The 22603-nt window shown below is 44.1% G+C and overlaps 1 protein-coding gene across 6 annotated transcripts in view; it reads left to right on the forward strand.

The window, feature by feature from the left end:
- Nucleotides 1-22603, forward strand: part of LOC117461555 (adhesion G protein-coupled receptor B1-like) — a 55317-nt gene that overhangs the window by 11005 nt on the left and 21709 nt on the right. For 5 of the 6 annotated variants that reach the window (XM_034103482.2, XM_071205784.1, XM_034103481.1 and 2 more), the window contains exons 4-9: nucleotides 8299-8425; nucleotides 15907-16010; nucleotides 17524-17626; nucleotides 20587-20737; nucleotides 20820-20889; nucleotides 21139-21205. In XM_034103482.2, coding sequence (XP_033959373.2) covers nucleotides 8299-8425; nucleotides 15907-16010; nucleotides 17524-17626; nucleotides 20587-20737; nucleotides 20820-20889; nucleotides 21139-21205 — 622 coding nt within the window. Of the gene's footprint in view, nucleotides 1-8298; nucleotides 8426-8659; nucleotides 8799-15906; nucleotides 16011-17523; nucleotides 17627-20586; nucleotides 20738-20819; nucleotides 20890-21138; nucleotides 21206-22603 lie in introns of those variants that run through there. The other variant, XM_034103483.1, reaches the window with a different exon arrangement.

Here is a 22603-nt window from a genome sequence, read left to right on the forward strand (position 1 = left end):
ACACTGTGAGTCAGGCTCCGCCCTCTGAATACACTGCACACATGTCTGCATAGCCCTCCACTTGAAAATACAATACACTGCAGTATGTCATGTATTGTCATATATTCATTGTACTAGGTGTTTTATTTGATTAGCTTTTAAGTTTCTTTTGTATATTTAAATTTGATGTAAATACTTGTTTTTATAATGTTGTATTGCTAAATGGTTCTTACAACATATGTTCTTATATTGTTTATGTGTAAATGCACCCGGCCATACAGCTGATTCTGAGTCTGACAGTACTGCTTAATAATAATGTGTGTGGATGCACGGGCCGTGATCAGATGCCTTTACCCAATAGGAGTGAAGGTACGGACCTCTCAAGCCACACACACCTGCACTGGCTGCAGTCAGCCTGTCTGCAGGGCCTGCATTCCTTATTAGTGTTAAAACTGTTACACAAGCCCATTGACCCTTAAAGCCAATGTTCTACTCAACGCATTGGCACGTTCATAAAGGTCAGAGCGACGCACATGCTACCATAGGCTCTGTGCAAACTCCAAGGACTCACAATCCTTTCAGAGAGTGGACAGTCCACAGCAAAGTGGGAGCAGACTGACCTTCTGCGCATAGAAGGAACGCAGCCGGGTTGTTTTGCAGTTGTCTGTGTCCTTGTCTGTTTGGAAGTACAACCAAGAGTGTAGTCTGATCCTATTCTTTAATGGGACTTTTGCACAGGTACTAAATACGTGTCTACCAATCAGAGGGTCAGGGATTTGATTCCAGACCCTGTAGTGTCCTTGGGCAACATACTTGTCACCACATTGCTCCTTTAGGCATGTCTAAAGTATTACAGAGTATGGATACTGCTTTGGGCAAAAGCGTCAGTTCAATGACATTTGACCCTAGTATGCAGACACTAATATGAATGTACATACGGTTGTCTTGTACACACCAACTGTCTAGTAGCTGCGACTGAAAACATACTTTCAGATGTGGATCACTTTGAAGAATCCTTAGCAGAACCTGTACACTGAAACGGAAATGGTTGTGTGCTTAAGAAACATTTCCGTGAGACAGCATTCATAGGCAATTTCCTTAATCTCTTTATCTAATGGTTGTAGATGAACTCTTAATGTTTGTCTCCAGGAAATTCAAATCTCTGAATGAACAACTAATGTTGTCACATCCCATCCCATCATCATCATCATCATCATCATCATCATCATCATCATCATCATCATCATCATCATCATCATCATCATCATCATCACCACCACCACCACCATCATCATCATCATCATCATTATCATCCATATGCTGCTGGCAGGCAAAGACCCTGCAGCACTTAGAGAGGCGGAGACACTTCTGTGCAGGCTGACCAATCACGGTGGCTGTCTCAGTTCATTTCCAGAGTCAGGCTGATGTGAAGGAGCTGCCGCAATTCATCAACCATTTCACAGCTGACCACCAATCTCCATCAGAGGCTGTAATACAGTTATCGAGGGAGGTGAGGTTCAGTGGGCTGGGGGGGGGGGTTTGTTTACAGGTACCTCTGAAAGCAACACACTCATAACCTCTCATGTGCCAGCCCAATGAATACCTTGGAAGTGTTCTCCTACACTGAATCCCAACTGAGTATGGACACTTGGGATTCAACACAAATGTTCAGTGTCTAGTCACAATCCTGCTGCGTCCTCCTCTGTGAACAAGGGTAAGGCACACTTATGCCAGGACTTAAGAGCCTCTTATTACCATGGTAATGGGAAAATATTAGCTTTGTAAATAATTAGTTTCTCGAAAAAGGAAAACTTGAATGTTACATGTCGTATTTTAGTTTTTTGTCGGCTCACGGTTTTGATAGAAAGAATGTCTTGTATGTGTCTGTCTGGATTGAAAAGGTTGGGACATGTTCTTGACCATCCCTAATGGGGATCGAATAGACAAGACTTTATGTTCTATTATGAAATAGTATATAGTTTAAAAGCAGAAGACTGCATCCATTCAGCACTTAGTCTCAGGGCAAATATCTCAACACCACAGTTAGTGTTGCCTGATACATTTGTGATTGGGAAAATAATACCAGACGTGTGCCTGCAGAGAAAGAGCAACATTAGCATTCATCTGGCTCTTTATTCCCTCTCCTTTAAGCTTTGTTTTGGTCTCCACCAACAGCCTTACTCCTCAGCTGCTAGGGACATCACTGGTTAGCAGCTGGTTAACGACATGTTCTGTCTGTTTGGAGCAGGGGTCTCCAGCACGTTGATCGCAAGCTACCGGTCGCTCGCAAGCCCTCAATAAGTAGCTCGCCAAGCAAATCCAAAATGTAAAAGATACACACAAAAAAAAGGAATTGTAATTAAAAGAATCTGCCCTATGCATAAACGAAACCTCAAGCATAGCGAACTCCATCTACTTACTCCAACTCCATCATGTTGTGTAGCAGAATCTACACAACACATCAGCCCCATTGAACACAGCACACAGAGAGAAAGAGCCTTTATCTATTTAATATAGTTGTAAAAAATAAAGTAAGAAATCATTCCAGTATGTACTATAGGACAGAAAAAAACAGTTAAAAAGGGGAGTGATTAGTAAAATATGCATAAATAAAAAGAAAGAATGCTAACTAACATAAGATAAGAATAAACCAGTTTAAATGATTTGTTATTGGTTGTGATCATATTCTAAAGATGTTTGGATTATTGAAAAGTATAAATCTCCCTTTCATAGAGTGTTGAGAGCTGTATCCATACATTCATGTTGTGCTCAAAGTGCTCCAGATTGATGCATTTCACTTCAACATTTAAAAAAATATCTTCCCGGGGGTGCATGCCCCCAGACCCCCCTAGAGAATGTGAGGACCCCCCTAGAGGATGTGAGGACCCCCCTTGAGGATGTGAGGTCCACCCCCCAAATAAAGCAGGTTAAAATAATGAAATTGCATTCATGTTCTTTTAGTAGACACTGCAAACGGGTCCCACAGCACACAAAGGTTAAAGGTCAGCATATCATAATGTGCTAAATGCTAAACTGCAAAAAACTAAAAGTAAAAGTAGTCCCCGACTTGTTTTATTTTTTGAAAGTAGCTCTCATCCTAAAAAAGGTTGGAGACCCTGGTTTGGAGCTTGGAAGACATTGTACCAAGCTGAGACTAATTAGAACAGTAAAGCCACAAAGACCTACATATTGAGCTTGTAGATCACAAAGCTGCATGAATGTGAGGGGACCTACAGAGTTGGTGGTAAATACGTGTGGATGTGTCACTATATGTGTTCAACATAAATATTAATTGTGCAGCCCTAATAAAGTATGCTTAAAAAAAAGGACTTTCTAAATGATCAATACAGAAAGCTTTATTTCTATGTCAATGTACCAATATTTGTACAGTAAAGATAATAAGCAATGTGTTGTATATTAATATTGTATGTTGACATGTGAAAAACTAATTCCATTCTCTAAAGTTGGGGAGCATGCAGAAAAAGAACAGTTCAAAGTGAAGCAGCAGAGTCTGACTTACACTGACTTTAAGTTCCTAGTATATAGGTCAAGTTTCAAAAACCATGAATCCCACATTTCCTATAATGCAATGCGACGTGTAACCAGTATATATAGCATCTTTCTGTTCTCAATGCCCAGGCCAGATAACACGATGACTTCATCAGTGTGTATATCCCCTCTGTGCTGGCAGCCTGCTAGCCCGTGGACTGGGGCCTAATCACGTCAGCCGTACAGAGAAACACCACTGAGTCTTAATATATTGGATTTCTGTTAGAGGTGATGTGCTAATGTCAGCACTGAGTCACCTCCTGGGGCTAACTCTGTCTCTCTCACACACATGCGCACACACTAGGCCCACACTCACACACATGCGCACACACGTAGGCACACACTCACACACACTCACACAACTCAACTCAGTCCCAGTGTATGTGGCTTTAAAAAAGTATTGCTTATCACCTTTTTTTGTTGAGCTTATTGCTATTGTCGTTGAGGAGACTTTGATTTATCTATTGACTCAAGTTCGTCCCAGATTATGTTTTCATTTGTGTCAACAATATGTTTCAAAGGCAAGTGAGCATATGGCATAGGGTGGGGTTGATGGATGGGTCTAACGAACACAGGACGGTCACTCGACAGACTGCTGCACCAAAAGCCAACTTCTTCAATGACATGATCGAGATACTTATTTTACGACAAAACATGATGCGTCACTAAACATAACTGTGCAGTTGTGTTGCACTTTTGTTTTAAATGTCCAACATTAACCACCATACGATGTCCTTTAAAGGTCACATATTATGGAAAATGCACTTTTTAATGTCTTCTATACAGAAATATGTGTCCCCGGTGTGTACGGAGAAAAGTGTCAGAAAACAAAACCCTCTCTCTTTTCCTCTGTACCCACATCTCTAAAAACGGGGGAACAACGGAGCTGATCCAGATTTGCTGCGGTCACATTACTAAAATGTGGGCTGGCTTTACTTTGAACTCCTGGCAACGTCCCGCCCACGTCCCAACCTATCATCCTCTATCAGAAACAATGCGTGACGTGTTTTGGACGTACTATTGTCTTTGTTTACATTAGCAAGCATCGCTAACACTCAGAGCTAACCTGTACTGGAGAGAATAGGAGTAAAGAAGCTGGAAATCAAAGGTACTGTCCTTGTGGTAAGAGCTTGAGCTCCATGCTGTTTCACAAATAATGCTTGATGTGGTTTGGACCCTAATAAGGCGTTTAGTCACGGCAGCGTTTCGGTGAGGTTCTGCTGGTAGACAGCCTTCTCTTCACAGAGCTCACTGCTTGCATGTGGACGCTCCAAAGGGGCGTGGCCAGCAGCAGCTCCAAATGGGCGTGGCCAACAGCAGCTCGGTTACATGTAAAGGGCCAGACTTTAGTAACAGGGCTGAAATAGAGGGGTATGAGGCCCGCTACAATGGGTGATTTGGTATTTTGAGCAAAACACTTCAGAGGCATGTTTTGTATAGATATGACCCTATAATATATTGTTAAAATATAGCATAGTAGGTGACCTTTAAAGAGGTAGTGTGTTCTATAGGTTGCATTTGAATGTTCTGGAAAGGCTCACATCCAGGTGTTTCTCATGTGTGTGGGAGGTTATCTCCTAACTCTTGTTAAGGTGGTATACAGACAGGTTATACATGAAAGGAAAACACAATACAACCCAAACATCCATGGGAAATTAGAAGTAATGAATTGGACATCGCCCTCCACCACCATCCCAGCACATATTTCAGTGAACACTAGGAGAACCGGACCCTGTTCTAGAGGCTTTAGTGGAACAGCACCTGACAGACTTCATGTTGGTGTGCGCTTGCCTTTCTCACCCCATTGTATTAAATCATAAATTGAAACAGACATCTGAGGTTTGGTGTAAAGTTGCACTGAATCACTTGAGTCTGGTTTGTGCAGAGTCTCTTGTTCTAGAACAGCAAGTATTAACAGATGCTGTCATGCTTTTTTTTTTTATTGGTCTGTTTATTCATAATAATAATTTCCTAGAAAGCTCCCTGAAATAGACCATTTATTTTGGCAGTAATAAATGAAATAGAGATGCTGTGCCCATGTTTTCTGTTGTTTTCTGCAGCAGTCGTAACGGAGATGGATTATGAGGCAACCGCCTAATATATAATATGGAACAGAATCAAAAAGCCTTTGGGTCACTTACCATATAAACAGTGTGTCACACTTTCAGCCATTGTCTTCATTGACTTCAATAATTGATCATCCGTACCTTTAGCAATCCAATCACACACTGACCCATTAAAAGGAATTGATATAATAATTGATTAAAATAATCCATGCAGAATACTTTAAGAACGTTTTAAGACACACACCAAGCCGATCTTCGGCGTCGATAGATGTCGGGCCGCCGATGAGCGTCGTGTCGCCCTTCTCAGATTGGTGTGCCTTGGTGTGTACCGCACCGTTGTGTCTTTTCGGGCCGTGCCGACACCTTCCGCCGCCGATTCGAAATGTTGAATCGGTGGGCTGTCGGTAAAAGGTCGTCGGCCAAAGAAATCACTCTGATTGGCTGTTCAGCTAGCGAATCAGTGCATGAGAAGCGGAAGTGAGGGACCCAAACAAACTATTAAGAAGGCAAATCTGAGATTTAATTTAACTCCAGCTCTCGACTCAGGTTCGGGAAAGCCCCGTGAGCTTCTCGCTGTAGAGTGAACATGGAACGCACACGCTATGTGTTGTTTATAACACATAGCGTATATAGTTTATATCACGCAGTCTGTTCTTCTTCTCTCGGTGTATCTGTCTTCCGGTTGTTGCCTCTTTTGAATGAGGAATACACACTACCGCTGCCTGTTGGTAAGGAGAGGTATTGCCACTCACGCATGCGCAGTTCGTACGTGCTTCTTGGCCGTCGGCTGAAGTCTTTGCGGTGTGTTGCAGTGCGACACATGGCCAAGACGCAGAGACGCGAGGCGACGTTCCGTCGGGACGTGTTCTTTGGTGTCAGTTTGGTGTCAGTTTGGTGTGTAAGGACCTTTAGTCTGTGTCGACTCTTTGGGTTCCTCTGAGCGTCTTTTGAAAATGCAACACTATTGACATTTCAAGAGCTTCCTATGTGCCTAACAAATTAATTAGGATTCCATGACCCGAGTACAAGTTAAAGTCCACACCTGCGTGCTGCACAAGTCTGTTAATTGAAGTCAATCAAGTGGATGTACATGTGTTGGAAGAGAATTGAAGTCTGTCGCCTGGTTCTGCCATGTGGTTAATCCATAAGACTTGGTTAGTTTTTCATCACTTTTACATATTTGCTTAATTTCTCTGTGCACTGGAGCAGTAGGGCCAGTCTGTATCAGGAGCCTGGCTAAATTGAGTTTCTCTGAATAATTGCGAGAAATATGAATTATATCGTATGTCGAACTGCTTTGATTCATCAACAAAAGACTTTGCACCACTCTAAACAGTGAAGTGATGATGATGATGGAGAAGAGCTGTGTCCCTATTCAATATTACCACTAATACTCGAGTAGCTATACACTATGTAAGAACTATTAGTGCAAAAGTCATTACTCGTCATAACTGACACAATCTACATTTTTCAACAGGAAATTATACAAATGTCAAATAACTTTGTCTTCCACTTCTACAAATGTCTAATTTGGAAAGTTCAGGCCACCAGGAAAGATGTTTAACGTATTCTTAACCATTCCCAACTAACCATCATCAATTATTTGGGTTTTTGTGGTAAGAACACAGATAAACCTGTTTCCAGCGGGGGGGTTCTGAAGCGGCTTTTCCTCCACAATATTATGAGCAATGGAATGGAATGCCTGTATAATGTTAATACGGTGTTAATAATATGATATTTAACAAAAAGATAAAAGCGCTAATCAACGTGACACAATCCCTTCACTTTGTGATTCCCTTCGTAGGCATAGGGATTTTTCAAATTATAAATAATAAAAGTTTGTTTATATAATAATACAGATGATAATTATGGGTCATATTTATTTAAAAATGTATTATAGTAATGTAATATGCAGCCACTAACTTAATAACAGGACAACGTCTATAATAATAATAATAAAACGATACAAATAAAGTAAATTGGTGGGGTAGTTGGCAGTGAAGTGAAGAAAACATGTTTTCATGCTTTTTCTGCTCCAATTGTTTTTAATAAAGTGCTAATCAAGGCACCATGTGACAATTCTTCAAAAAGATGCAGAGCAAATAAATGGTTGTTTTAGTATTAATAATACAGATGAGGGGTATTATATAATAATTGGATAAAGTCGAATAGTAATTGTGGGTAATATTAATACAAATAAAGTAGGCCTACTTTATCATTACACTACAACGTCTATAATAATAATAATAATAATAACAATAATAATAATAGTAGTAAATCAGTGGGGCAGTTGGCAGTGTGATGAATAAAAAAGCTCTAACAGGAAGTCGTTGTCAGTCTTAGTCTGTTTTACCTGACATTTAACAGCAACAAATAAAAGTGCTAATCAAGGCACCCATAATAATAATCCTGATAACTATTGTGATTATTTCTATTCAAATAATCACATTAAATGTGTGTGGCAGTCGGAAGTGTGGTCCCGGCTCTCCTCTCGCCGCTCCTCACACCGCGTATCACCGCTCCTCTTGCCGCTCCTCTCCGCGCCTGTGCTACCGGCGGAGATGTAAAGTGGATTAAATAGCCGGTGTAACGCGGTGGGATTTGAACCGCTGTTTTCTCTTTTGCCGGGGCTGCCTCTGAATTCACCGCATCGCTCTCTCTGTGTGTGTGAACGTGTGTGTCTGTGTGTGTTTCTCCCGTGTAGCTCCTCTCTGCTGGGATCCTGGTCTGCCAGGGGCTGCAAAGCCGTGCTAGTCGACTCCTTCAGAACCAAATGCGTGTGTGACAGACTGTCCACCTTCGCCATTTTAGCACGGCTAAACCCCGAAATGGTAAGTCGGACAACCTCCCTTTGACTTCGTTAACGGTAAAGCTGTCGGTAAACAGTGTGTTTTTGGGGGGGGGTTGTGAATGCATCAGCTGTTGTGTTTTTTCCCTCTCCAAAGGGCGTCATTGTCATTACATATCAACAGATCCTCCCTCTCTGTCCCCCTCCTTCCCTTTCTGTCTCGACATACCATAGCCATGCTGCAAGAAAAGGTTATTATATAGCATTGCCGAGGGAAAGGATTGCATGTATTATGTTGCAGGGGGTGGGGGTTGTTCATTAATGTTGCACCTGGAAGGAGATGTTCCAGGAGGGATGCACACATAGGGCAGCACTGGGCATTAAGATGGTGCTGATCACTGTCACACACTGACGTGGTGAGTGGGATTTAACATCATGTTATCGCTCAGGATCATACCTGCATGCACCCCCCACCTTCTGTATTCCATCCAGAAATTGTTGTTCATATTTGCATATTCCAACACATTAGACAGGCGATGGTGTCTCCATGGTTACCAGGCCCGATGGAGAAGGTGCTGCATGACAATCCAGTGATGCAAAGAAACACACATTTAAAAAAGACTACAGCACTGTATGTCACATTGTGTCTGCAGCGTGGACACAGCAGTGTGTGTGTGTGCGTGTGCGTGTGTGCGCGTGTGCGTGTGTGCGCGTGTGTGTGTGTGTGTGCGCGTGTGTGTGTGTGTAATGAAATGTGTGTTAGTGCCACAGCAGCATCCCAGTGACTCAAACCTGCCCCAGATTCTGTGGGGAAAGGGCAGTGTCTTGGAGGGGAGTTTTCATTCAGTGCGATTAGTTATTATTAGACTGGAAATTGCCTCGGAAGCAGTTTGTTCACGAGTTGCCCTGGTAACAGCATGGGGCACCAAGGCTTTCTTAAAAACATAGCGGTGCTGTTTATCCGGCTAGCTGCAGCCCTGACAGAAGGCCAGGTGGAGAGAGCGTGGGGTTATCACCTTGAGACACATATTTCAGTATTCTGTTGAAGATATGTGCCGTGTTGAGGTGTATGACCTCGAGGAACGCATGTGATGGAAGGTGCTATGCTTTGCTGCTGGAAGCTACACTGGTGTGTTCCCTTTGTGACGTGTGCTCAGTGCTGAAATGACTATAATCAGTTGAATACATGATTGGTCAATGCTCATTCATACCTTGGTAGTTAAACCTGGATTCAGGACATGTAGCCTAGCTAAACAACATGACTCCAAGCTGTGGTAAACATGTACTCTGTGTAACGTGTACACACAGACATGGCTATGGGACACTTCTGTGGAACATCTCCAGCCATAGCGTGCGTCACAGTGATTGCTGTGACTGATTTTTCCTTTGGTCTCTGTCCGTGGCGATACCACACGTGGACTCATGACTCAGATAAGCGTCACACAATCACTGCCCCTGGCTATTGTTGGTTAACAAAATAGTTCCCCAATGCAACAGCCACTGCCACCACACAAAGTAACTTTAATATTCTTATTAACTTTGAATGACGCAACCTTGCTAACTGCCATAACGCTAAGCTAGGTTTACAAATTATTTTAAAACATGTTTAACATTGAACTATCACCATCAGGGGGTCACAGGTTCAAACCCCACTGCAGTCAGCATGTCGTTGTGTCCCTGGGACGCTTCACCCCAAAGTGCTCCTGAGAGGGTCGCCCACAGTGTTGAGTATGTGAGTCGCTTTGGATAAAAGCGTCTAACACGTGACGTGTCATGTGATGTAGATTCTGTGGTGAAGAAGGGGAACACCAGAGGCATCTGTGTTTCTACTGTCCATTAAGTCTGTGGTCAAAGATTCAACATTCTCTCAACTTGATTTTACATGTACACCTTTCAACACTTTATTTGGGTAAGCTAGGCCAACCACATCATCGCCTTCAGCTCCATACATGATGTACAGACATACGATTGGTATTCATCTTGTTAACCGCGTCAGACGTAGTACCACACACACAAAGAAAGTGTCTGTGGGGTTTCTGAACAGGCAGGAGATGGGCAGAGGGAAGGGGACCCCTGCATGTTCATCTCTTGGGCAGATGTTGGCAGTGGTGAAGTGTCTGTGTGGCAAACATTGGTTTCCTTTGAGTCGATTGGAAGTCGCTACTGATTATTGTAGCTATTAATTAGCTTCCTATCATCGCACAATGATTACCCTTATGGTGTGTAACGGGTGGGCATTAGCTGCAGCATGTGCAAAGACACTGCTGCATGTATATGTACGGTGGATGTTTGACATATTCTTTGCCATTTTAGACAGCTAATGTTCAGTCAGAGAACTACACAGGAATCAATCGGTCAATCGATACTGAAAACAGACATCAGTCACAGCACCAACGCCCTTCCCCGGCCCAGAGCTAATGCTCAGTGTAGCTGTTAGCTGTGTTAGCTGAGTGTGTGTCGGGGGGTCACCTCAACACGCAGACGCACTGGGCAGCTCAGGTTGTCTGTATGGAGCAAGGCGGGACAGGTGGCTTATGCAAGACAATATAACAACAGCCCGCGATAGTCCGGCACAAGTAATGTTTCATGTGATCATTTTATTGTGGAGAGAAATTTTGTCTTTTTAGAATTTCCATTGACCAAATCGTCAAATACATGATGTGTTCGAGTCATGCTTGTTCCCAAATAAATTAGCATTACATTTGATAAGATTGTCCTGCGATTGAGGATTCTTTTCATATCTATCCATCCATCCATCCATAGCGTAAGATGTATCCTATTGTAGCTGATGTTAGCTGCCATGCTAGCTGGTTGCTTATCTTTTACATAAAGAACAGGTCTTGACAAATATGAAATGTATTGCCATATTGAGCACACATTAACAGAATGTGTGTCATCTAAACATGTGACACTGAGGTGATGAACATGTTATACGTGATATGTGTCTGAGCAGCATGAATGCGCCTGTTGCCGTAATATAATTAGCATTTAGCCTAAAGAATGTTCACTTTCAGACTCTCCAGAAACAGGTCCAAGTGAGACAGGAAGCTAAGCTAACCCGTACAGTGGAGCGGGTGCCTCCTCAGCTAGCCGTCCTGCAGCCTGCCTGCATGTGTGCAGAGGCAGCCTGGCCACAGCTCTGGAGGCTTCACACACCCTGAGGGAAGATCGTGGAGGTTCATTCAAAGCCACCCCCTCCTCCCTCCTTCAGGGTCCCTCTCTGCACATTGTAGTTATTGCGAGGCAGCCATGCTAATTATTCCTCCTGCAACACGTAGTAGCTGCTAAACGGCCCGCCGCTCTGACTGCAGCTATCCTCCTACTGCCCCAGCATGATAAACACCCCAACCCCCTTTTCCCCTCTCTGCCTCCCCCTCTCTCCTCTCTCCTTTCTCTCCCTCAGTCATTTCATCACACCATTTTCCATCCTCAGTTGCTGTGTTACATTTAAGCCCTCGCTTCCTTTCTCTTCCTACTAGGGGGTCTAGTACTCAATTTCATCGCGGGCCACATTCGCATAATGGCTGCACTCAAAGGGCCGGTTGTAACTATATAAATATATAATATATATAAAATAATGTATTGTATGACATTATTGCCTCTGAATTGGATTATTATGGGATAGGGTAATAACTTAGTAATTAACTACGTCTGAAAGCAGAAGTCCAGGGCAAATAATTATAAGTCTCTTCAGTGCGCATGCCACACAACGAGATGCATTGTGGGACATGTAGTTTATGGGCAACCTGCTTCTCTAAAGTGGCATGTAACCGTATAATAAACGTATTATATTCTTTGCAAGCTCTTGCGGGGCCACATCAAATGAAGTCGCGGGCCGGATTTTGACACCTCTGTACTACATCATTTACTCTCTTGCTGCCACCTCTCGTGTCCATTTTGCTCAGTGCAACGCCGCTGCAGGCTGTTAGAGCAGCAGACTGAGAGAGAAATGCACATGCAGTCAAGGCAAAGGCCCCAAAACCTGAGTCCAGTTGGCTGCCGCTGCCAGTGTGTTCCTCTCTGTTCTGGGGGGGGGGGAGGGGGGGGGGGGGGGGGGGTGTGTTGTAACATTTTGAATGTGTTATGCCTGCGTACGCTAGTTTGAATGTGCTGGCAGGGTAGATGCAGCAGCAAGCCTCTGTGGCCAATTAGCCCACATTCTAACTGTAACACGTTAATAAATAGCACCGGCTGAGGTCTGCGGGCTGTCGGCCAATTCAGGGTCATCATAGTCGGATACCAGAGGGCATGCAGGACACACCACATACTGTATATCTATGGTGGTCATACATGCCATCATACAAGTCGTACGGAGGAACGTCTTGGCTGTGTGGTCTGAATGCTGTATTCAGAGTTAGCTTACTAATGGCTAATAGTGTTAGCGTGTTGTGGAATGTGCTCATTGGCTGTCTTGATGAGAAGATGAATGTGACTCTTGTGTCTGCATGGTAGATGTGGAGCTGGGGCTAGCAGCTAGTTAGCTTAGCATAAGCACTTGAGATGTGGGAAAGCGACGAGCCTGGCTCTGTCCGAGGCAACAACATCCCACTCTCAGTCCATATAAAGCTCAATTAAAAGCATGCTATTTCTCCTGTTGAACCGATGCAAACGCTTAGCTGTCGTTTAATTAGGGTTAGCGTTAAGATTGCTTGGATTCTCCCCAATTGCCTGGAAAACTCAAGAAGAAAACACCGCTCCAGGAAGCTGTGCACTGCACCCAGCTGCTGTTCATCAACACACACTCTAGGCATGCACCTTCTCCTCGAAGCACTGATACAACAATGTTGTTTCCCTCCGTCTGCTAAGTTAAGCTAACCATGACCTGACTCCAGATCTTAATACTTCCCTTTCAGTATGGTTTAGTCCATAATAGTTCCCACATTATATTATCATTTATTTCAGTCATATTATATTTACAGCCAGGCCCCAGTACTAGGAAGCATGCATTACTTGTATTTGATTAATATTCCACTCAGTAGAATACCATTTGCATACCATTGAGCGTAATTGATACCTGTGCAATCATATTTGTTTACTGCCAATACTGGCAGGAGCTTCATCTCATAGACTTCTAAATGAAAGGACATCCCACGGTCTCCCTCAGCGGAGGGGGCTGCTCGTGTGGGATAATGCAGTCTGGTCACTTTAGTGTGGATGGTAGCGCTCTCTTTAGAAACTGCGTGAGACTTCCTGCCGAGCTCTGTCATTGGCTAAGGAGGAAGTACAAGTGCTTCTGTCTCAGCAGACGCCTTTCCATTTGAATGCACTCATCGTGTTCTTCCCCCTGCCTTCAGAGAAGGGACTCACTGCAGTGCAGATTCATCAGGCATTTAATTAACTTGGCCCCAGCACACACACCTGGAGACAAGACAGGCTATACACTCAGCCAATTAGGGAAGTGGGGGGGGGGGGGTGAACTCCCTCAAGTCCAGGTCCCTCCATGTTTAACCCCCCTCCGACCACCCCCTCACCAACTGCAAAGCTTTGTTCATGAAACGATCCCTTCACGTCACCTTAACCCTTTCCACTTGGCCACACTACATACCATCATAAGGCTTGTGTATGGGGGTGAAGAGCCATATTGGACTTTAAACATCACGTGTGTAGTTACCTTGGCGATATTTGGCCTTATTCAATTATTTCTTACTTTCTCTTTGTGGCATGTCCACTGGCTCTATTGGCGCTAGGGCAGGCAATGTTGGTCGGTCCAATACTGTGCGGGCGTGACGTCATCCCTCTAGCCTTTAGATCTCCACTGACCACCATGCACACGGTGCAGACAGCCGGCTGGGGCTCCCCGCTCTGACTGACTGACCCCCCCACGTGAGTCTCCAGTGGAATCAGATGTCTTTGTAGCTGATTATCAAGAGGCCAGTTGTGATGTCGTCCATCTGATGACATCTATGCTACATGTGTTTACAGACACTTCCAACTACACGCAGCCTCGCTTTGCTCTGACTCTAGAATGCATGTTGCTGCTAGAGCTGTAGCTACAGATTTGAAAAATATATTAGTATTGGTTTGACTGATATTGCAATTGCGCTATGATTCATGCTATGCGAGGGAATTTATTATTCTCATTGTCAATTAAAAACATATGAAATGATTCTATAATGACGATCTGTACCAAACAGTTTTCTCCTGTCCTTTAGAAAATGATTTGTAGGCCAAGATATCTGCAGCTCCACAGTACTTCATTCAAATGGTACATTAAAACATATATGCAACTTCCTGCAATTTGCACTCGTCCATATTGCAATGTTGGTTACGTTGTGATGTATTGAGCAGCCCTATTTACTGCCATGTCAAAACAATCAGAAACATGTGAATAAAATACAGTAAACAAGCAAAAACAGGAAGCCAGTAGGCCATTGCTCAAATCAATAGCAACCCAATACTTGGTAAACCAGGGGGTCCGCGGGGTCTTAAAAAGTATTAAAAGTTGATAAATCAATTTAGCGAAAATGAAGGCTATTAAAAATTATAAAAAAGTATTAAACGGCATTTTCCAAGGTTTTACATTTTGCAGCTTGTTTTCAGTAAGTATCTAAATGGTCCAGAGAGGTTGTGTTCCACAGTCTGCCTGGATGTACTCATGGCGTAGGTGTGGAGTGATTCTGTGGAGTTTATTGATGGCGTCCCGTTGGGTTTGACGTCATCTGAACAGGACGTCGCACCCTCACTGCTTGATAGCGCGCGACGGTCCTTTTTAAGCCGGTTGCTAAGCAACATCGTTATGGGGAAGTCTGCGTCCAAATGGTTGGAAGATAAGGAGGAAGGACAATCAATACTGTATATAGTTAATGTGAGGTCAAGTGTGTCGCCAAGGTAACCGGTTAGAACTCCAAGTGGCCATGAGGTCTTAAAATGTATGGAAAGGGTCTTAAAGGGTCTTAAAAGGGATTCCATGTGACTTCAGGGTTCCTGCAGATAGGGTATACAGTATGCAGGAACCCTGAAGTCACATGGAAACAATGATGAGTTGAAGTTTCACTCTTCTGTCTATAGAACACTCCAGGAATCCCCGAGTCAGCATGGCAAGCCATCCTGCTGATCTACTCAAGATATTAGCTCCAGATGACATGTTAACTGAATGACCCTTTCAGAATGGGGAATTCCACTTTGGTGCAGCCCTTAAGTAAGAAAAGTAACTTGTTGATAGTTTCTTTGTTGAATTGACTTCATGTCAGCGGGACTTTGGATCCCTCGAAGACGTGCGATCTTCATCAGTGCTTTTGCCGTGTGTTTTAAGCGTGAGCTCCAATCTCTGAGAAGGTTGGCCTGCTGGAAACACCAGAGAGACTGGAGTGATGCTGAGGGAATGCAGTCTGCTGCCTTTGTGACCCAGTTAGGAGGTGAGATCTCAACACGGCCAGCCAACAGGGAGCGGTTCTGCTGACAGCTGCACAAGCGTCTCTGTGCCATGACGGCGTTCATCCTTGTGTTTCTGTGTGAGCAGCTGATGCGTCAGACCACATGACCACGGCCCTTTCATATCCTTCTCCTTCTGCTTTGCTCTTTCAGAACATGGATAAGACTCAGCTGCCCTCGGTGACGCTGATCGTCGGCTGTGGAGTTTCTTCTCTGACTCTGTTGCTGCTCATCATCATCTATGTGTCCGTGTGGAGGTGAGATGCAGTGACCTGCTATACGTGGCTCAGCAGTGATAATGTAAGGCGGTAACGTCACGCCGACATGTCTACAGGTGCGACGATTTGTTCTGTCCTTCTGTCAGTGAACCCGAGGCACAAACAACATGGTGGTGTTAAGTGAAGAGCAAACGGCTAGCGTGTTTTGATATAAAACATAATCACCATTCTTTCACGGGAAGCTCTTGATCCGTGGTTTGGCGTGGGAAGCCAAGCACACGTCATGCTTCTGTCCAAGTATTCACCGAGCAGTTCAATGCTCTGCTGCACAAAGGTTTAGAGGTGATGACAGGTGCTAATGCTACTACACTGGGTCAGAGGTCATTGGCTGCGTCCCAGGTCGGTTATTCCTCATTTCCTCGCTCCTCGGCCTCGGTGTCACCGGAAGTTGATTTGTCTGCGCCATCTTGAGTAGCGTCCCATGGCGCTGATTTCTGCCGGAGGAGCGATAACCGAGGAACCACCAGACCATCTGTCACTACCCGATCTGCCGCTCTGCCCGATCTGCAGTGCGCATGTGCCAGATGGTCCGCCATATTGGAGAACTCCGGACGGCAACCCAAGAAGGACATTTGACACGGTGGCTTTTGGCAAAGCTGAAAAAGAAAGCGAGAGAGAGATGAGTTATTGTTATTACAACGTGACCTCACTATTATTTAACAACTCTTTTTATTGGGTTCTTTTATTTGGGTTCAGTACATTGTCAGAATAAGCGAGAAATGGATTTAACTTCTGTTAGACAGCTATCATACTGAATACATATTTACTGTGAATGTGTGCAAACATGTATGGCATATGGCTGTCTAACAGAAGTTAAATCCATTTCTCGCTTATTCTGACAATGTACTTAACCCAAATAAAAGAACCCAATAAAAAGAGTTGTTAAATAATAGTGAGGTCACGTTGTAATAACAATAACTCATCTCTCTCTCGTTTTCTTTTTCTGCTTTGCCAAACGCCACCGTGTCAAATGTCCTTCTTGGGTTGCCGTCCGGAGTTCTCCAATATGGCGGACCATCTGGCACATGCGCACTGCAGATCGGGCAGAGCGGCAGATCGGGTAGTGACACCATCCTCCGGTGAAATCCTCAGACACTCGCCCCGCCCCCTCACTGTGTATCGCTCACTGATTGGACGATGCAGTGCAGGCACTGTGATGCTTCTTGACATGAGAGCAGTTTCCCAGTGGAGTGCAGAAAACACATGAACCTCATTTATGTGATATATCTGAACAACAAAGTGGTCCAAAATCATTGTATTCATTTACTGGAAACATCCCTCATGATTGGGGACCCTAAAGAAAGTGACACACTCACATATGGGGACCCTACTCTCTTCGCATTGGGAACATAGCGGAGAGAGTGGGCCAATAATGTAGCTCGTAACAGGGTTAAAGCGTGGGGTTGCAAAGGGGTCGGTCTATTTCCCCTGATGAACAATGCATGGTTTACAATATGCAAATCTTCTGTCTCCTTCCTGTCTCTGCCGGCAGGTACATCCGCTCTGAGCGCTCAGTCATCCTCATCAACTTCTGTCTCTCCATCATCTCCTCCAACGCTCTTATTCTCATCGGACAGACACAGACGCGCAACAAGGTGAGAGCCATGTAGTGTTAGTATTTACTTAATGATCACAGCAGCTTGTCCGATTTATGACATCTTACTTGTTTCTTAAGTGTTATTCTGTAACCTCGTTACCTCTTAATGTGTATTTAATATGTATACAACTCTGGATCAACTCTGGCCCACTTCTGTTCTCTATTTACATACATGATTTATCTTCTTGTCTCATTCATTGTCATACTCACCTTTATGCTGAGTCATATATACATCCAAATCAGATTGTTCACACATTCAGATCTCTCTCCAATGGGATTTTAATATCCTACAGGACTGGCTATCACACAATAAACTACTGCTCAACTAAACTACATCTCACACCATGGTCTTTGGTACCAGGCAGAAGCTCAGATCCAAACCTAATGCAGTAATCACATGTACGGCACTTCTCTGCATAACGTTGATAGCTTTAAATATCTTGGTGTCTGGCTAGACTCTGAACTTTCATTTAAACTACATATAAAGCATGTCATACAAAAAGTCAATTACGGAATCGGTGTCTTACACCGCTCTCACAATTGTTTTACGCTCAGTGTCCGAAAGAGAATTGCTTCTCATCTTATTCTTCCGATGATGGACTGTTGTGATGTTGTCTACCAAAATGCACATCAGTCAGATCTTGCTCCACTCAACACAGCCGACAACAGACTCTGCATGTTTGTTCCAGGTTGTCCTTTTCGTACACATCACTGCACAATGTATAACCAACTGAAATGGCCTTCTTAAAATGTAAGAAGACACGCTTTGGCTTCAGCTGATATTTAAATGCATTTATCTTAACTATCCCCCTTAGTTAAAGCAGTATTTCGTACCCTACTCACCAAATCATCAAGTTAGACATTCTATTAGATCTCTGTCATCATTGGGTTTATTTAAACATGCATTGTTATCTCACTTTCAGCTGGTCTGTGCTTGTTATAACCGCAGGGTTTCCCACACATAGACTATACTTGGGCGGGCCGCCCAGGTATATTAACGGCCGCCCAGGTATATTAACGGCCGCCCAAGTATATTTCGCGACCCATTTAGTTTTTGTTTTTTTTTAATAATTTTTTTTTTTATAATTTTTTTTTGTATTCGTCCGTGACCACGACGCCATCTGCGATCGATTAACTTGTGGACAATGATCCCTCGCTACCTTGCACTGATCTCGCCTCCTTCTGGCCTGTTAAGTGGCCTGCCTCACACAGGGTGACTGGCTGTCCACATGATGTGGCCTGCCGACATGGCCACTGTCATACAGATCATAAATCAAAGCCCTTGATTGGTCTCTGTGTGTCATTCAAGCTCGGGATAAGCTCAGGTGAGGTAAAGGACTCTCTGAGTGTTTAGAAAGTTAACTTAGTCTAAGTTCTCAGTGGGTCTCAAACGGTTTGGTCAACATTTATGTAAACACATATTTCCATTTGAGAGGGTAGTGATTAATCTAATGGATCGCGAGGTGGGCTGAAGATCGGAAGGCTGTGAGTTCAAATCCCGCGAGGAACACCACCACTAGTGTGCCCTTGAGTAAGGCACTTAGCCCTTAGTTACTCCAGGGAGAATGTCCCTGTAATCGGTCATTATAAGTCGCTTTGGATAAAAGCGTCAGCTAAATGAAATGTAATGTGATTAGTAAAATATGCATGAATAAATAAATAAAAAGTTAACTGGGTGAAAAAAGGTAAGATACACTTTTAAAACGTGTTGAGAGAAAACTAGTCTTTGCTGCTGCCTCAAAGGCAGGGGGGAGAGGAGGGAGACAGGAGAGGCTGATTCAGGAGCACAGACACACTCACAACTATAAATGAACCAAAAATAAATTAATAAACAAGTTTCAGTGTTTTTTTCATATTGGAAATGGTATGTTATTGGTTATGGCCATGATTTTATGATTATTGAAATGTATACAGTTCTGTTTAATATAGGTGTTTCCATAGATCTAGTCTCTTTATTTTCCCCTCAAAATGCACCAGATTGATGCATTTAACTCCAAAATAAAAAATAAAATCTTACCGGGGGGCATGCCCCTGGACCCCCATAGAGGATTTGAGGTCGACCCCCACTAAAAATCACATGGATAGGTTCCTAAATACATTTTTTTTTAATTTTTTTAAAGTAACCCATTTCCATGTGTGGGTAGTAGATTTAAACTATAGGGCGATCATCATGGGCCCTGCCTGTACCTGTTCGCTCTGCCATCGCGTGAAGGGTCTGCTAACAAGTGACCAACAGAAAGGTTAATGTTGTTGCACGTCACCTCACCCCCCCGCTACCACCACCCCCCCCAAGTATATTTCAGATATGTGGGAAACAGATCTGTGGGAAACACTGGCAGTTAATGGGCCAGCACCAGAGGTGTTCCCATACACACAGGCGTTGGAGCTGTTCTTCATGAAATCCCAGAAGGATGAAGTGCTCTGACAAACAGTGCCATCTTTGCGCAAAATGATTATACAGGAATGAAAAGTCAATAAACAAAAAATTTCGGGCACCCCCCCCCCAACCCGCTGTCAACACCCGCCCAAGTATATTTCAGATCTGTGGGAAACACTGAACTGATATTGATGAAACTGATTTGCTCGTCTGTCTCAAATTGTAATGATTGTGTGCGTTGCTTGAATTGTACTTAACAGACTATGTGCTTTGTCTTGTGTGTCATGTTTTGCTTTGTGTCTTTTTGTTTATGTGTGTCTGTAAGTTGTTGCTGTTGTCGGGACCCCTTGGAAACGAGATGGTGCATCTCAAGGGGTTTATCCCAATGAATACGTTTCTATATACATGTGTTTGAGTACGTGTTGATGGTGTTCAGATGTGTATGTATGTATATATTATTTATCATTTCTGATATAGTCGTATTCTTTGGGACGGTGCGAGACGTCGTGTCGCTCTCCCTGCTTGTATCACACACCGGGAAATGGACAATGCCGTTGACTTTGACTTCTCTGTTGCTTCAGGTGTTGTGCACCCTGATCGCTGCGTTCCTTCACTTCTTCTTCCTGTCGTCCTTCTGCTGGGTTCTGACCGAGGCGTGGCAGTCCTACATGGCGGTGACGGGCCGCCTCAGGAACCGCATCATACGCAAGCGCTTCCTGTGCCTCGGCTGGGGTGGGCCTCCTGTCTGCTGTTCTCATTGGTTCCCCTGGCCTCTCGCCTCCGCTCCGTTCACGTGTGTTGTGTTTCCCTGCAGGTCTCCCTGCACTGGTCGTGGCGATCTCAGTGGGGTTCACCAAGGCAAAGGGATACGGAACACCGAGCTAGTAAGCATGCTTTGCTCCGGCTGCAGCATATGCCTCTTTAACTATGGCTGCAGGGACATTACACATGGTGGGGTGTATGTGTGCAGCATAATTAACCTCTCTCTCTCTGTCCCATACATCTTTTACCATCCTTACTCTGGCCTCTCACCTCCTTCTGTCCCCCCTCTCTGTGTCCTCCCCCTCCATCCTCCTCCCGGTGTCTTCTGATCACGTCTCCCTCCCTCCCTCTGTGCTTCCTGCCCCCTGTAGCTGCTGGCTGTCTCTGGAAGGAGGTCTTCTCTATGCGTTTGTTGGACCTGCTGCAGCTGTCGTCTTGGTATTTCCTCTTTCCTCTAAAGTCCTCTTTGTGGTTAGCTTGTCACACCTCTGCTTTCCTTTAGATTCAGACCATGAGCTTCATGTACACTTTTCACTTTCAACAGAATCCATGCAACTCGGCCTCTCGCTGCAGATATGTAACGGCAAACATGTTAACAATCTCACATGTCTGTTAAGAAACAGTAAACACTTCATAATACAAACCTAACGTTAGAGAAAAACAATATCAAAAGTTGACCAAAATAAACGCTTTATTTAACCTATTATTCTGTAATACTTGTTATTAACTGTTACTGCAATGTAGTCATACATTTTAAAAGTGTTTCTCAGAATAATACTTCAGTGTAGAATTAAACAGATTAGATCACTGCCAAGTCAATAGTCCATGACTCCTCCCTTTTACTTGATCTTCTCTACTTCCCTACCTCCTCTCTTTTTTATTGAATTCCTTATTTCCCTCCCTTTCACATTTGCGTAATATACGTCTTATATTATACCATGTTCTTCACATTTCCCTTTCCTGCTTTTGTCTTTTCTTATTTACCTCCTTTACCTTTATTTACTTGTGACTTCCTTATTTCCTTTCCTTGGTCTTCATTTGACTTAGTTTCTATATTTCTAAGTATATCCTATTTCCTCATTTACCTCCTCCTTTCCTTCCTTTCCTCTTGCTTTCCTCCCCTACCTTGTTCCTTTCTTATTAACTTAGGTTCTTTGCTATATTGCCCGAAAAGTATAGTATGCTTTACAGTTGATAAACAAATGTCCTTCTTTAAAATGGGATAATAATGATCAAACAACAAGTCATATTAAAAAGCCAGCTTCCTGTTCACTGAAAACTGTTAAACTCTCAAAACCCTATCAGCTCAAACATACTGTTCAAAATCCCCATTCAAGCTTTAATACACACAACATATTACTGTTTGCAATGTGTCCATGGTTGAACCTGCATAGAGCAAAGCATGGACACAGCAGCAGCAGCAGCTACAGCAGCTACAGCAGCAGCAGCTACATCAGCAGCAGCAGCTACATCAGCAGCTACAGCAGCAGCAGCGGCGGCAGCAGCAGCAGCTACAGCAGCAGCTACAGCAGCAGCGGCAGCAGCAGCAGCTACAGCGGCAGCAGCGGCAGCGGAAGCAGCAGCAGCTACAGCAGCAGCGGCAGCAGCAGCTACAGCAGCAGCAGCAGCTACAGCAGCAGCTACAGCAGCAGCAGCAGCAGCTACAGCGGCAGCAGCAGCAGCGGCAGCAGCAGCTACAGCAGCAGCAGCGGCGGCAGCAGCAGCAGCTACAGCAGCAGCGGCAGCAGCAGCAGCAGCTACAGCGGCAGCAGCAGCAGCGGCAGCAGCAGCAGCAGCAGCAGCAGCTACAGCAGCAGCAGCGGCAGCAGCAGCTAC

The sequence above is a fragment of the Pseudochaenichthys georgianus genome, chromosome 16 (genome assembly GCF_902827115.2).
Source record: "Pseudochaenichthys georgianus chromosome 16, fPseGeo1.2, whole genome shotgun sequence".
Lineage (NCBI taxonomy): Eukaryota > Metazoa > Chordata > Actinopteri > Perciformes > Channichthyidae > Pseudochaenichthys > Pseudochaenichthys georgianus.